This window comes from Eublepharis macularius, chromosome 9 (genome assembly GCF_028583425.1).
Source record: "Eublepharis macularius isolate TG4126 chromosome 9, MPM_Emac_v1.0, whole genome shotgun sequence".
NCBI lineage: Eukaryota > Metazoa > Chordata > Lepidosauria > Squamata > Eublepharidae > Eublepharis > Eublepharis macularius.
In genome coordinates, this window is record NC_072798.1 from 41,030,950 (window position 1) to 41,045,203 (window position 14,254).

The 14,254-nt window shown below is 45.1% G+C and overlaps 1 protein-coding gene across 1 annotated transcript in view; it reads left to right on the top strand.

The window, feature by feature from the left end:
- LOC129335276 (cytochrome P450 2D14-like) overlaps positions 1-14,236 on the top strand; it is a 95,787-nt gene extending 81,551 nt beyond the window's left edge. Inside the window, exon 10 of the mRNA XM_054987707.1 lies at positions 14,138-14,236. Coding sequence (XP_054843682.1) covers positions 14,138-14,236 — 99 coding nt within the window. The remainder of the gene's footprint in view (positions 1-14,137) is intronic.
- Positions 14,237-14,254: the final 18 nt, after the last annotated feature.

The window sequence follows — 14,254 nt, forward strand, 5'->3', positions numbered from 1 at the left end:
AATCAAAGTTGCCAAATCACTGCTTGGTGGATCTTATAAAGGATCTGACACACAAGTAGCACAAATGGATTTAAATGGATCTTATGCAATACTGTAATATATTCTTGTGAAATGGAGTTTAGCTACCTCATTCAAAGCTGCCATATAGCAAAGGACTGTGAGATAACCTACCTAGGCAGATATTGACCCCAGTGTAAAAAGGCCATCAGGATAGACGGGCAAGGAGCATACTATTTTGATTTTTAAAAATGCTTGTAATAAGGAATTCATGTATTCTTTACAATACTGTAGGGTTGTCAGCCAGTGGCTAGCACCCAGTGGAAGCGAGGATGTGAGAAGGGCATCATCGCTTTGGCGCAACGTTCTAGGATGCACCAGAAACTAACATTCAGCAGAAACTCTGGAGTGTTGCACCAATGTAATGATGTCACATCTGGGATCATGCCATCAGAGCAACAACAACTTTTGTCATATTTTCCTCTGATGTCCTCCTGATTGGGGGCAGGGGCTACCACTAGGAGGTCACCCATTGTAGCAGGAGTCCTCCTGACAGCCTTGCAACAGCTCTGTTTCTATGACTATGTGACACATGCAGTCCAAGCATGTCGATATATTGTGATCAAGCATCATCAGTGAGGGCAAATGCTCAGCCATCATGCTGAACACTGGCCAGTGAACAGGCATAAAACACCCAGAATACTATTTTTAATGCTACAAACAAGTAAACAATGGGGTGCTTGACTGCAAAAAATAAATATTGCAAAGAAGGAAAGTTCACCTTCATTTGCGACAGGATTTTGGTTGCTGTCTTCAGGAAGCACCCAAGCACAGTCATGCGTTTGCTTCCAGAATTTTCATTCTCAAAACAGACATCAAAGTCAGGATGCAGAACTTGCTACTCATTGCGTTGATTATGAGACTGCATGGATTAAAGGCATTAACTACACGAATGCAAATGTTTCACCATCATCCTCTTACACAAACATGGACTGAACAAGACGCTTGCACATGATGCAGATTTAGGTGGTGGCCTACTGATTGCATCATCTCCAATATTATCAAAAGACCAAGAACAGAAGCCTCTGTAGTTTGGGGCTAAAAGCATGGAGGGAGAAATGCACAGATATTTCTAATCACTCTGACCAATTTACACAGTATGGCAAGAAAGGAGAGATGATGCAGTGGGATACTTTAAAATGAGAAATCAAATTAGATCAGTGCCATGACTTAAAAAATATAAATTTAATATTCCATTATTCATCAAGCAAGTGTGGGAGAAGATGGAAGATGGTTTCTGTATGCTTCTCTAAGACTTGAATTCGCTGGAGAAATGAGGGATTTTCTCTGAGGGCCCAGGTCTTCACTGCTAGCCCACAATAAAGAGTTGACATCTCCAGTTTTTATCCCCCTCATTCCTTTCCACAAATAGGGATCGCTTCCACGTGTTCCTTTTTTTTTTTGACCTTTCTCTGTCCTGAAGCCTAGTCTTCCCAACCCGCTTCATAACTCACCTTCCATATGCAGTGTCCTCGTGCGTTTCTTGTGTGTGTTCGTAGTGGAAGGAAAAAAGGTTCCAAAACAGAAAGCGCGTTCTTTCTGCACCCCTCGTCACAAATGACGTTGGTGCAGTCCCGCCCAACTTTCCTTTTTTTTTTTTTTTGAGCGCATGCAGGATTGCGCTATATCATTGTCCTGTCTTTCGGTTTCTGTAGAAACTGGGCATGCGTAGTACTCCATTCTCTACCGTTGATTTTCCAGAGTTTTAAATGCAAAAGTGTTTAATAAGTATGCAAACAGTAGAGTAGCGCAATCACACGATTTCATATCCTACTATATAAAAGGCAAACCATGTTCTCTAGCACTCACGCCTTATCCCCGTGGAGGTGCAGTACGCAGGGATAAGAAGCAAGTGGGGGCAAAACAGGAGCTCAGCACAGGCTGCGGGAAGACTCAGTGTGGCGGCGAGGCCCTCCCAATGTCCCACAGCAGCGGGGGTGGTGCTCCCTGCCACCTCCGTGGGGTCTTGGGAGGGCCAGGCACAGGCCAAGCAGTGGCTGAGGGATCAGAGGTGGAGGGAGCCCCTGTTCTCTTCCCCGTTCCCCTCTTGACTGATGCCGCAGGGAGAGGCATGGGGGTGGAGGAAAGCGCTGCTAGGAGCTGTTATATTTTCCAAAACAACAGGCTTTAATGCTAGTTTGAAATAAAATCAGAAATGGCATTATGTTCCCAATGTTGTTCCTAAACTGACAGTCTGATTGCTGAGTGATCCAATGTGACAAGCACTGCATTGTAATAGTGCAAGGACCGTTTTAAAAAGTTTTTTAAAAAAGGGGGGGGAGGAGATATACTTGTGCATGGGAGCCAGACACTTGTGTTGGAGGAGTAATGGCAAGAGGAGGGGTTGGAGATTTGTGGGAGGGCACTTCAGAAGTGCAAAAAGCTTCCAGATGCATTGATACGTTAGATAACCACGCGAAAAAAGCGACATCAAAAATGAAAATGGAACAAAAAAGTTTCACAAAAAATGCTCAAAACTCGGAATCATGACGACCTGTTTGCGCATGGGAAACGAAGACATATGTAATGAGTGAGATAACCTGCAGTTTCTAATAATGCAAAACATTCTTCGGCAGTAGCTTTCTTTCCTGCTCCTAAAGCTACATGCAATGCAGGTGGAAGCAATCTGTCTATAATTCCCACCCACCCCTCCACTTACTCTCTTGCATGCCTCCATACAGAATAATCTATTCCTCCAACAGGTTTAGGTGTAACACCTGAAAAAAGACTTCAGCTGCACTCTTAGGTCTGATGGAGCAATCTTGGTTTTACTTTCAATGTGCAACAGCCAGACTACCAATTGTTGTTGCAATTCAGGGAAAAGATTTACAGCAGGGGTGTAGGTTGCAGTTGGAATTCTTTCCTCCCTATAATTTCCACTTAGCATTCCTGTGCTCAGGGCCGGCGCGCCCATTGATGCCAGGTAGGCGGTTGCAGTGGGCGCTAGGGAGCTGGAGGGGGCTCCGGAGGAGGCGCTGGGGGCTGAGCGGGAGGCAGGCATGGGGGGGATGTGGAGTTATTTGAGGATTTGTTGCACTCCATACATCCTCAGGAGTGTTTAGCAAGGCTACTTACTAGAGCTTTCAATGGGAAGCTACAGCTGCTGCAGCCTCCCAGCCCTCCTGCCCTGTGCTGCCGCCACCGCCAGCACATGCCCCCAACCGGGCGCAGCAGCCGCGGGCCAGACGTGGCAGGCGTCTGGGGCGGCTCAGGGCAACCGAGTGGGAGAGCTGAGAGGCCACCTGTGTGTCGTCCCAGCCGCCTGCCGCAGCAATGGGGCCAGCTTGCAGCACACACTGTGTGATAATGTCACACGTGACATCATCATGCAGTGTGGTGCGCACATGTGCGCGCATGCCGCCACAGGCACCGGAAACCCTGGCACCACCCCTGCCTGTGCCATATCATTTGCTTCTTTTCTAAACAATGCTACAATTTCTGCATTTCTATGAAATGTTTACAGCACTCCTTCCCCATTCTCCAAACAGCATTGGAAGTCTGGAATTCACACAGCAACATTTTTTGTCTTGCCCTTTTAGCTTTTGCATGTTAGCCATTGCACTAATCAGTTCTATTACAGCATTTTTATCTCCACATGTATATCACTAGAAACTATATCATGTAACCAAGTACTTCTCTACACCTCAAACTCCAGCTTTTTGCACACATCCATTACAGCAATCTCTGCCAGTTCACTTCCAAGCCCCATACTAGTTAAGCACCATTTTGTAACTTCTTTCTGTATGCGTTCTATGTGTCAGAACTGTGGCTAGATAATGTCCTTACTCCAGACTACCTTCTGCAATCAGACAAAAGCCCGTTGTTTCCAAAAGTTTACTGAAGAAAGAAAGCATTATAGTCCACGAGCCTGAATACAATATTCAGGATGGTACATGTGAATTGTTACCAATGACAGGCAAAACATAAGGTACAAAGTAACAGATCTCAGCAGGCCCAACCTCCCCCCATAGTTCTCAAAACAATCCCTTTGAAGCTTGGAAAGCGAAAGTCCTTCGAGGCTGGAACAGCGGTAGCCAAAACATTCCTCTTCTGGAGATAGCTGCATGGGAACGTCCTGGCACCTGGGAGGAAAGCACTCATAATACTGAAAGGATTAAAATGGAGTCTCTTTGGCAATAGTATACCTGAACATAGCATAGCATATTCTGAACATGACATTCTGCCCCCTCTAAGATGCCCCCCCCAGGTCTATAGGGATAACGTTTATGGAATGCCCTCACCAGTCTAGGAGCATGTACATGTACAGAGCTCACCCACTCATCAAACCCAGAGTCAAAGGTCTTTCCATTGAATGAGGTAAAAGAGCTGGTTTCGTTTTATTTTAGAGTCCAAAATTTGCTGCACTTCGTAATGGGTTTGATCATCAATTAGAGTTGGAATAGGAGGGGCACGGGTATGCCATTGGTTTGCTGGAGGAGCTCGTTTCAGCAAGCTGATATGGAAAGTATCATGAATGTAGCGTAGATTTTTTGGTAAATCTAGGGCAACAGTCACTTTGTTTATTACTTTACGAACAGGAAAAGGTCCCAAATATTTCAGAGCTAATTTGCGGCTCGTTTGGGTTACTTTTAGATTCTTTGTGGAAAGATAGACAAGATCACCAGGTTGTAATTCCCATTCAGCCGCACGGTGGCGGTCGGCATATTTTTTGTAATCCTGTTTGGCTTTGTCGAGGTGTTTTTTAATTTGAGTCCATTGTTGAGCTGCTTCCCCCCACCATTCTGTGACGTCTTGGGATGTTGTAGTCGGAGGAGGGAGCGCATCAAACGGGAAGGGTTTGAAGTGGAAGCCATAGATGACTTTGAAAGGAGTCTCCCCTGTGGAGGTGTGTACACTGTTATTGTAGGAGAATTCTGCTAGTGGGAGTAAATCGACCCAGTTGTCTTGCTGGAAATTGATATAACAATGGAGGAATTGTTCTAGTATTTGATTAGTTTTTTCTGACTGTCCGTCGGTTTGCGGATGATGACTTGAACTCAGACCTTGTTCAATTCCCAGCATTTGCAAAAGCTCCCACCAGAAGTTGGCAACGAATTGTCCGCCGCGATCCGAGATCACCTTTGATGGAAAAGAATGTATTTTTACAATGTGCTTTAAAAAGATATCACCTAGTTTTCTAGCGGAAGGTATAGTGGTGCAAGGTATAAAATGAGCTTGCTTGGAGAATAAATCCACTACAACCAAAATACAGTTGTGCCCCTTGGAGGGGGGCAAATCAGTAATAAAATCCATAGAAATTACTTCCCACGGTCTGCTTGGCGTTTCTAAAGGCTGCAATAATCCTGGTGGTTTGCCTTTGCGGGATTTGGCACTGAGACAAATGGGGCAGGACGCTACATATTGGGAAATGTCTTTGCGCATGCCTGGCCACCAAAATTGACGTTGCACTAAATGTAGCGTTTTTAAGTACCCGTAGTGGCCTGCCGTTGGGGCATCATGACAGCGTTGTAAAACTTCTTTTCTTAAACTTTTGGGTACATAGAAGCAGTCTCCCCACAGCCATTCCCCTTGATTGGATTGTTGAAATTTGTCTTTGGGCACGTCCCCCCCTCTTTTTCCACTTCAGCTTTCAGTTTTTGTCTCCACCCCTGATCGGGTTGAGGGGATTGGGTTGTGCGGCTGTGTGTGGTTACCACACCCCCTAGTTGCGTAGGCGAAAAGACGGTGTCAATTGTCTCCTCCCGTTTGCTTTTGTGCTGGGGCATGCGTGATAGAGCATCGGCCAGAAAGTTAGTTTTGCCCGGTAAAAAGTTTAACGTGAAATTGAATTTGGAAAAGTATTCCGCCCACCACAGCTGCTTGGCATTTAGTCGGCGGGGGCTGCGTAGGGCCTCTAAATTCTTATGGTCCGTCCAAACTTCGAAAGGATGACAGGCTCCTTCTAACCAATGTCTCCAGGTAGTGAGAGCTGCTTTTACAGCAAAAGCCTCCTTTTCCCAAACATTCCAATTCCTTTCTGCTTCAGAAAATTTTCTGGAAAGGAAGGCACAAGGCTTGAGCTTCCCGTCCTCCCCCCGTTGCAACAATACGCCTCCAATCGCGGTGTCGCTGGCGTCGACCTGCACTACAAAGGGGCGATTTTCATCGGGGTGTTGTAGAACGGGTTCTGAAACAAACTGTGTTTTAAGGTGGTTGAATGCTGCCTGGCATTCCGGCGTCCAAGGCAACTTTGCACTCGGTTTTTTGGCTTGGTCCCCCTTGTCTTTGGTTTTTAAAAGTTCGGTTAGAGGGAGTGTGATTTGAGCAAAGTTAGCAATGAATTCTCTATAAAAGTTGGCAAAGCCCAAGAAGGATTGTAGTTCTTTGCGGGTAGCGGGAGTTTGCCAATTTTGTACTGCTTGTATTTTGCCTGGGTCCATTTTCAAGCCATCTTGGGAGATGCAGTAGCCTAAGTAAGTGAGTTCTGTTTTGTGGAACTCACATTTAGACAGCTTGATGGGCAATTTGTTACACATTAGGGTGGTTAAGACCCTTTTTACAAGTTCCACGTGTTCCTCTTCGGTTTCCGAATAGATTAAAACATCATCTAGGTACACCACCACGCCTTTGTATAAGAATTCATGCAGTACTTCATTGATCATGGACATGAAAACCGATGGAGCCCCCGCCAGACCAAATGGCATAACTAAATATTCATACTGGCCTAAGGGCATGTTAAAAGCGGTTTTCCATTCGTCCCCCTCTCTGATAGGAACATAGAAGTAAGCATCTTTCAAATCCAATTTCGTAAAGATCTTACCTTGAGCCACGACGTTGAGTAGATCTCTGATGAGCGGGATGGGATAGGCGTTGCTGGAAGATACGGCGTTAAGTCCACGAAAGTCCGTGCACAGTCTTAAGCCCCCGTCCTTCTTTTTGACGAAGAGCACTGGTGCAGCATGCGGACTGTTGGCAGGTCGAATAAATCCTCTTCGAAGATTGGTGTCGATGAACTTGCGGAGTTCTTCCCTTTCGTTAGGGCTCATGGGATATAGTCGACCTTTGGGCAGGGAGGCACCCGGTAAAATTTCCACGGCACAGTCCGTCCTCCTATGAGGAGGTAAAGTATTGGCTTCTTCCTCTGTAAAAGCTTGGGTGTAAGCTCTGTATTGCTTGGGTATCTGGTTGATTTCTTCCTGGGTGAGGAGAGCAGGCTCAGTGATGGTAGGGTTGTTACCCCAATTTTGATTCCAATGATGACTTTTGCAAGCCTCATGGGTGAATGTGATGCTTCCCTCTGCCCAGTTGATGTATGGGTTGTGATCACATAACCATCGGCTTCCCAGGATCAAGGGGTATTTGGCAGTGGCACTGATAACGAATGATCTTACTTCCCAATGTTGTCCCATGCCGGTTATGACCGGAGTGGTTTCAGTAGTGACTGGATTCATGTTAGTGCCATGCATTTGCTCAAAGATGACAGGCGTTTCCAATTCTTTAATGGGAAGTACTAATCCATTTACTAGGGCTGGTGCAATAATGTCTCTAGAGCAGCCCGAGTCTATCAGCACTTGCACACGGATGTGCATTTTCCTGTCTGGGTTTACTAAAGTTGCCGGTATGAAGAGTATGGACCCTTGGGGTCTGTTCGAAATAGGAACTGACTGAGGTTTGATCTGCCGTTTGGGTCCTTTTATGACAGATCCATCTCGTTTCCCGAGGTGGGACTCTCTGGATTCTCCTCCCCGGTTAGAGCGGTTGGATCATATTCCATAACTTCTTCCAGCTCTAACCCTCTTTTGGGCGTGGTGGCGCTTGGTAGGCTGTGGGGGCTGGACATCGTAGCTGGAGCGGAGGTCTTTGCACAGGCCGGTACGGGCATTGCGCCGCAAAATGACCACTTTGGCCACACTGCAGGCACAACCCTTGTTGCCATCTAGCATCTCTCGCTCCGCGAGTAGCATATCCAGCACCTCTGCCTCCTCTGACAAGAACTGAGGAGCGCCTTTGTCCCGTGTGTTGCTGTTGTTCCACTAACCTGACTTCTAGCATGCGATTTTCAACTTCACAGGTTAATTGAATCCATCCCAGTAGAGTGGGAGGGTTATCTTGCATAAGGGCTCTATCCAACAGCTTGGGATTTAAGCCCTGTTTGAACAGAATTATTTTGGTCGATTCTTCACACCTTGGGCGTTTAGCGGCTAGTTGTCGGAATTTCGTAACATAGTCTCTAGCCGACATACTGCCTTGCCTAATGGACTGCAATTCAGTCCGGGCTCTAGTTTCTTCTAGAGGGTCTTCATATTGGGCTCAGAGTGCATCTACTAGCCCTTGAAGAGTATTTAATTCGGGGGCACCAATATCATAAAGTCCTACATACTAGTCTGCAGCTTTGCCTTGGAGTCTCGAGCCTAGGTGTTCGATTTGACTGGCCTCACTTCCGAAAAGGTGTCCCCATAGATTAAAGAATTGCACCGCTTGTACAAGGAAAAATCCCAACTTGGATGGGTCTCCATCAAAAGTAGCTTCCAATTTCACCCAGCCCATGGGGAGTTCTTGCCTGGGAGCTGGTGCTGGCATCGGGTAAACATCGAGCGGGGCGAGTGATAAAGGAGGCTGTCTCGGTGGTGATAGTGGCAGCGGAGGTTGCTGAGGATAAGGTTGAGGTTGTTGTGGAGGAGGCCCTCCCGGGATTGGCTGGGGAGGCCCTCTAGGTACAGGTTGTAGCGGCGCTGGCCATAAAGGTGCTGGCTGGACTGGCAGTGTGCCTCTAGGCGCCGGCAATCTGGGTGCTGGTAACAGAGGAGCGGGAACCGGTCCTTGGGGTGCCGGTTGTAACGGGGTTGGGTGAGGAGGAATAGGCTGCAGAGGTAGTGGTGTTCCTCCGGGAATTGGCTGATTTGGTGTTAGGGTCCCTCTCGGTCCCGGCGTTTGGTGTGGTCGGGGAGCTGTACCTCTACCAATCACGCTTGTCCCCGGTATGATTCTCGGCGTAGCCCCTCTCGGTAGAACTGGTGGCTCACTCTCTTGGGTCGTGGGTGGAGGTGCTACAGGGGAAGCGGGCCTCACGGGACGTTCCAGTTCCCCACCTCCTCCGCCGCTTCCGTTGTCAGTTGGTACGATCGGATCTTCGGGGCAAGGATTTTCTGGACGGGGTCCTTCTCCGTTATCAGGCTCAGGATCTCCAGGTTGTCGCGGCCACGGCTGGATTGGGCCCTCAGGACACGGGTCTTCTGGACAGGGTCGTTCCCCGGTTTCCGACTCAGAATCTCCAGTTTCGGGTGGCTGTTGCGGCCATGGCTGGATAGGGCCCTCGGGGCGGGGCACAAGGCTTTGTAAAGTAGACAAACTTTGACTGATGTCTGGTAGACCAGCTGGCGGTTCTCATCCGCTGTCCCCCACCACGAGTACAGATGTAGGTGGACAGCATGGGCTAAACTTTCTACCTTATGCTTTGCCTGTCATTGGTAACAAAATGTCAGAACTGTGGCTAGATAATGTCCTTACTCCAGACTACCTTCTGCAATCAGACAAAAGCCCGTTGTTTCCAAAAGTTTACTGAAGAAAGAAAGCATTATAGTCCACGAGCCTGAATACAATATTCAGGATGGTACATGTGAATTGTTACCAATGACAGGCAAAGCATAAGGTACAAAGTAACAGATCTCAGCAGGCCCAACTTCCCCCCATAGTTCTCAAAACAATCCCTTTGAAGCTTGGAAAGTGAAAGTCCTTCGAGGCTGGAACAGCGGTAGCCAAAACATTCCTCTTCTGGAGATAGCTGCGTGGGAACGTCCTGGCACCTGGGAGGAAAGCACTCATAATACTGAAAGGATTAAAATGGAGTCTCTTTGGCAATAGTATACCTGAACATAGCATAGCATATTCTGAACATGACACTATGGGACTATATTAGGAACTTGACTTGCAAGACAATTCTAAGTTAAGAAATTTCTTGAAAATATGGTATCAAGTTAGCCAGTGGTTGCTTCTGGCCCTGGCCCTGTTGAGTCCTCCCTCAAAGCCAAAAGTTCCCTGGAAAAAGCCCTGCCCACTCCCCCTGCATTTTACTGACAGAAACTAAGCCTGGAATACTGCCTAAACTGTTGTTGTTGCCTAGCAACTGTCATGGAGGGCATCTGGTTTAAGCTACAGGTACTCCTTTATCATTTTGGTTTAAAATTTTTAATTATTTTTTTTAAGATTTCAGATTTTTCTGCAAACTTGGGGCATTTTTCAGGTGTGTAGGAAGATCTATCTTGTCTGTTCATGGCTCCAAACTCCAGGTTTATGCATCCTCAGATCAGGGTCACTTGGTTATTAGTATATAAAATACCCTCTGCTTAAAGAAAAGTCTGTTTCTATCCACATCAATTAAGTGATACTGTCTCTCTCTTGCAGGAAATAATAGCCAGCTAGATGAGTTCATTTGGGTCACAGAGAGGATGCAATTATATCAGGGAAGGGTCTGAGGCTCAGAGCATCTGTTTGGCATGCAGAAGACCCCAGGTTCAATCTCCAATTAAAAGGCTCAGGTATTATCTTGACCTGGAGATTAGCTGCTTCTAATCTGAGTGGATAGTACTGAGCTGATAGACGCATAGTGTTATTTCGTATAAGGCAGTTTCATGTGTGTCTTTCATGAGGGTGAGAGATAAGATTTCATCACTAAAGGAATGATAAGCTAGGGCTGACATTTTTATATCTACCGAACTGAATAACCGTCAGTTCACTAAGTCTCCTCATTTTGGTTACTTCCTGAGGGTAAACTAGACGTGACAACAATAGAATGGAGAATGGATTCCCACTATCTTTTAATCTTAAACGCCAGCAGTATCAAGCCCTGAGCCAGTTTGAGGCTGTGACACAGGGATAGGGGTTTTTATTTTTATTTTATTCCACCACCACCACCCCCAGTTTGTGATCTGAATCCTTCACTCCAAACACACATACACTCAAATCTGTTAGGGAGAAATATAGAGTATTATGGTGGCAGTTTTCCTCCCCAAGACAAACAACCACCTCAGAGAGTGATTAAGATTGCAAAAATGATTAGGGATTAGTGGTGTGGGGAGAGGTTTTTTTCTGGACTAGAGGTGTAAAATTTCCAGAAATTTTGAAGCCATGGGGGGGAAACAGGGTTTCCCCCCCTTCAAAACAAAGCAGAGAAGAATTTAGGAGAAAACTGAAATATATGAAATATTTACATTCCTGTGGGCTCAGGGCGGCCCACAGATGGGCCGCCCTGAGCCCATTTGTGGGGAGGGTGGGGTATAAATCGAATAAAATAAATAATAAATAAATAAATGAATCCTAAAGTCGTTTTACTAATTTAAGCAACTGAAAATGTATCATTTATAAGTTAATTAGTAAATAAAATTATACTGTTTGGAATATTTATGTAATTCAAAATTATAAAGAAAATTCGCAAATATAAAAAAGTAAATATACCCAATTCTTCAGAGAGCTGCAGTCTCCTGTCCCCTATGCTACCATAGCACACGCATCTTAATTTTTGCCATCTGAAAGGTAGCAAAAAATTAAGTTGAAGATAGAGAGCAAATTCTGCAATAACAAAAGAAAGTATTATTTATTATTTGGACAGAAACACGCTCATACAGTCTATAGGTAGGACCACCAGTATATTTGTATATCAAGTTAAACTTTATAACACTAAAATCCTGGGACTATTTAATAATATATTATCATTAAACACATTATAGCCTATTAGCTGTTGCCAAAATTACTTACATTTAAACAAAAACATATTGAAAATATGTTGAATATTTTATATACTGTATACATAGCTATTATTACTATCTAATATTGTAGACTCTTACATTAAATGTTTGTATTTTTTATTCATTTTGAATAAGACCTTGTCTCAAAAAACATTTCACTCATTCTGAAGAGGAAAGCATTTCATACAATATTTTCAGTGTTCTCCCAAAATTTCCCAAATTTTACATTTGAAAAAATCCTGACTTTTTTCTGCTGTATATTTTGTATGAGAAAAATCTTGTCTTAATAAGCATTTCACTCATCCCCAAACAGAAAATATTTCATATGAGTTTTTTCCCAAAACATTTGCCAAAATTTCCCAGTTTTTCCATTGAAGGTCCATGGAACTCCCTACCCTATGCTGCAATTTTTTTCTGGTCCTGCAACTCATCCAAATCAGGTGAGACAGTAGGCGTACTGAAGTGATACCTGGAGGCAGTAATGGCCACAGTGAAAGCCAATAAACTGAAACTCAGTCTGGTAAGACTAAAGTGCCATTGGGTTGATAAGAAGGCTAATCAAGATCTGCAAAGTTTGGGATGTCGGTACACTCGGCCTTAAAGAGAAGGCTTGCAACTTTGTTAGACCCAGGCTTACCAACAGATACACAGAACTTTTGACTAGCTTCAGCTGGTTTGCCAGCTAAGGCTTTTCCTTGAGAACTTAATTTCAAATCCCCTCAAGCAAGACTCTGAAGAGGTGGCATAGAAAAATTCTAAATAAATAAAATCTCGGGTTGCTTTGTCTCTTGTAATTTGATTCAGGGTTTCACATTTTTATAAAAAAAACTAGCTTGATGCCCGTGCTTCGCTATGGTATTTAACTACTTAAAATCCAGTTATAATATTTATGGGTAAGTAACGTTTTTGGTTTGGGGGTTGGGTGGGTTGAGTTGGTTTTGTAGTATAATAGCATAGTACCCGAGCTTCACAAAAATGTTTGAATAAAGCAAAGCATGTTGATGCCTAAAACTGATGAAGTGAATTTCTAAATGTAACATTTATTGAAGAGATTTTTAAAAGGAAAAGATTATAGTGCAAGAAATAAAATGAAAAATATGTACAACCTTATTTTTCTACTGAAGGACCTCTTTGTAGATCTCATTGGTGGTTTTCCCCCACTTTGGAGCCCCCACTTTGAGAAGAAGCTTGTGGGCTGGGAAGCCAGGAGGGCTGAGCATGTTGAGGAACTCCACAGGGTAGTGGACCGCATCATCCATTTGCACCACTGAGTCCACAGATCTGTACTCCATTTCTGCCCCTTTGAGGGAGTTGACAGCCTTGTCTTTCTTGGGGGTCAGAGTGGCATACTTGCACATCCCATCCATGGACTTCTTCATGATAGTGACGATATCAGGGTATATCGTGGCTGTTAGGTCTGCTAGGGTCATCACTACTGTGCCCTGGCCTGCAGGGATGGTCACCTTTCCCTTGGACTCAGGAGGACTTGCTGGTACTTGCCCACTGCTGCTCAGTGCACTGCAGGAGTACATATTTCTTTGCCGCATCTCTAAGTTGCTTCCTCCTTTTAGCATCAGTATATTTTGCACAACGTCTGTCAGGAGGCTTCTTGGGGGCAGTAAGAGGTGATGGCTGCAAGAGGTGTGAGGTGGAGTTGGACTGAGGAGGGGTGGTATGGTGGGCCCTTTGGTCGGTTCATGTGAGAGGTTCGCATTGAAATGACCCCTAGAAAGGTCATGCATCATCTCCCCATGAACATTTAAAAACTCAGCTGCCATACTGAGTTTTATATAAAATCTCTTTTCAGGAGTCTTGTACTGTCTTTCTTCAACTGTCTGCAGTTTTCTTGACCTAATTTTTACCTCAGAACACAGTTCCACAGCTGACCCATCAGCCTGCCAGCCACACTGGAAACCCAGGCCCCACAGGGAGATTGGCAACCCTGAGTGGGGAGGTGTATTTTTACCTCAGGACACGTTCAATGACTGGGAGTCATTGAATGTGTCCTGAGTACCACGTGTCCTGCATACTGTTTAGAATGTTGGAATGATGACTAATCAAGGCTGCATATGCAAATGACCTCAGGGCAGAGTGGCTGAGTTGGTAGTTGGTGGAGAGAAGGGGATGAGCACCCTCCCAGCCACACTGGAAAGCTGTATCCCTATGGGAAAACACATTTGAGCCCTTTTTACCCCCTTAGGGGGCAAATTTCTTAAAATCCCTTCTTAGTGAGCCCCTATATCACAAAAGGAACGTCCTGTCCAAGTTTCACGCTTCTAGTCCAGGGGTTTGGGCTGGGCGTTGATGAGTCAGTCAGGACACTTGTCTTTATATATATAGATATACAACTCCTTTATGATATTAACAAAAGTATTCTGCAAATGTAATCCTATTTGTAGCAGAACACACTCCTACAGAATTCTGAACCTGTGAAGGAAGGAGACTATGTAAGAGCAGAAAAACCTGAACCATTTGAAATACACAGGAGCAAGAAGTAGTGTGGAAGAGACAAAGTG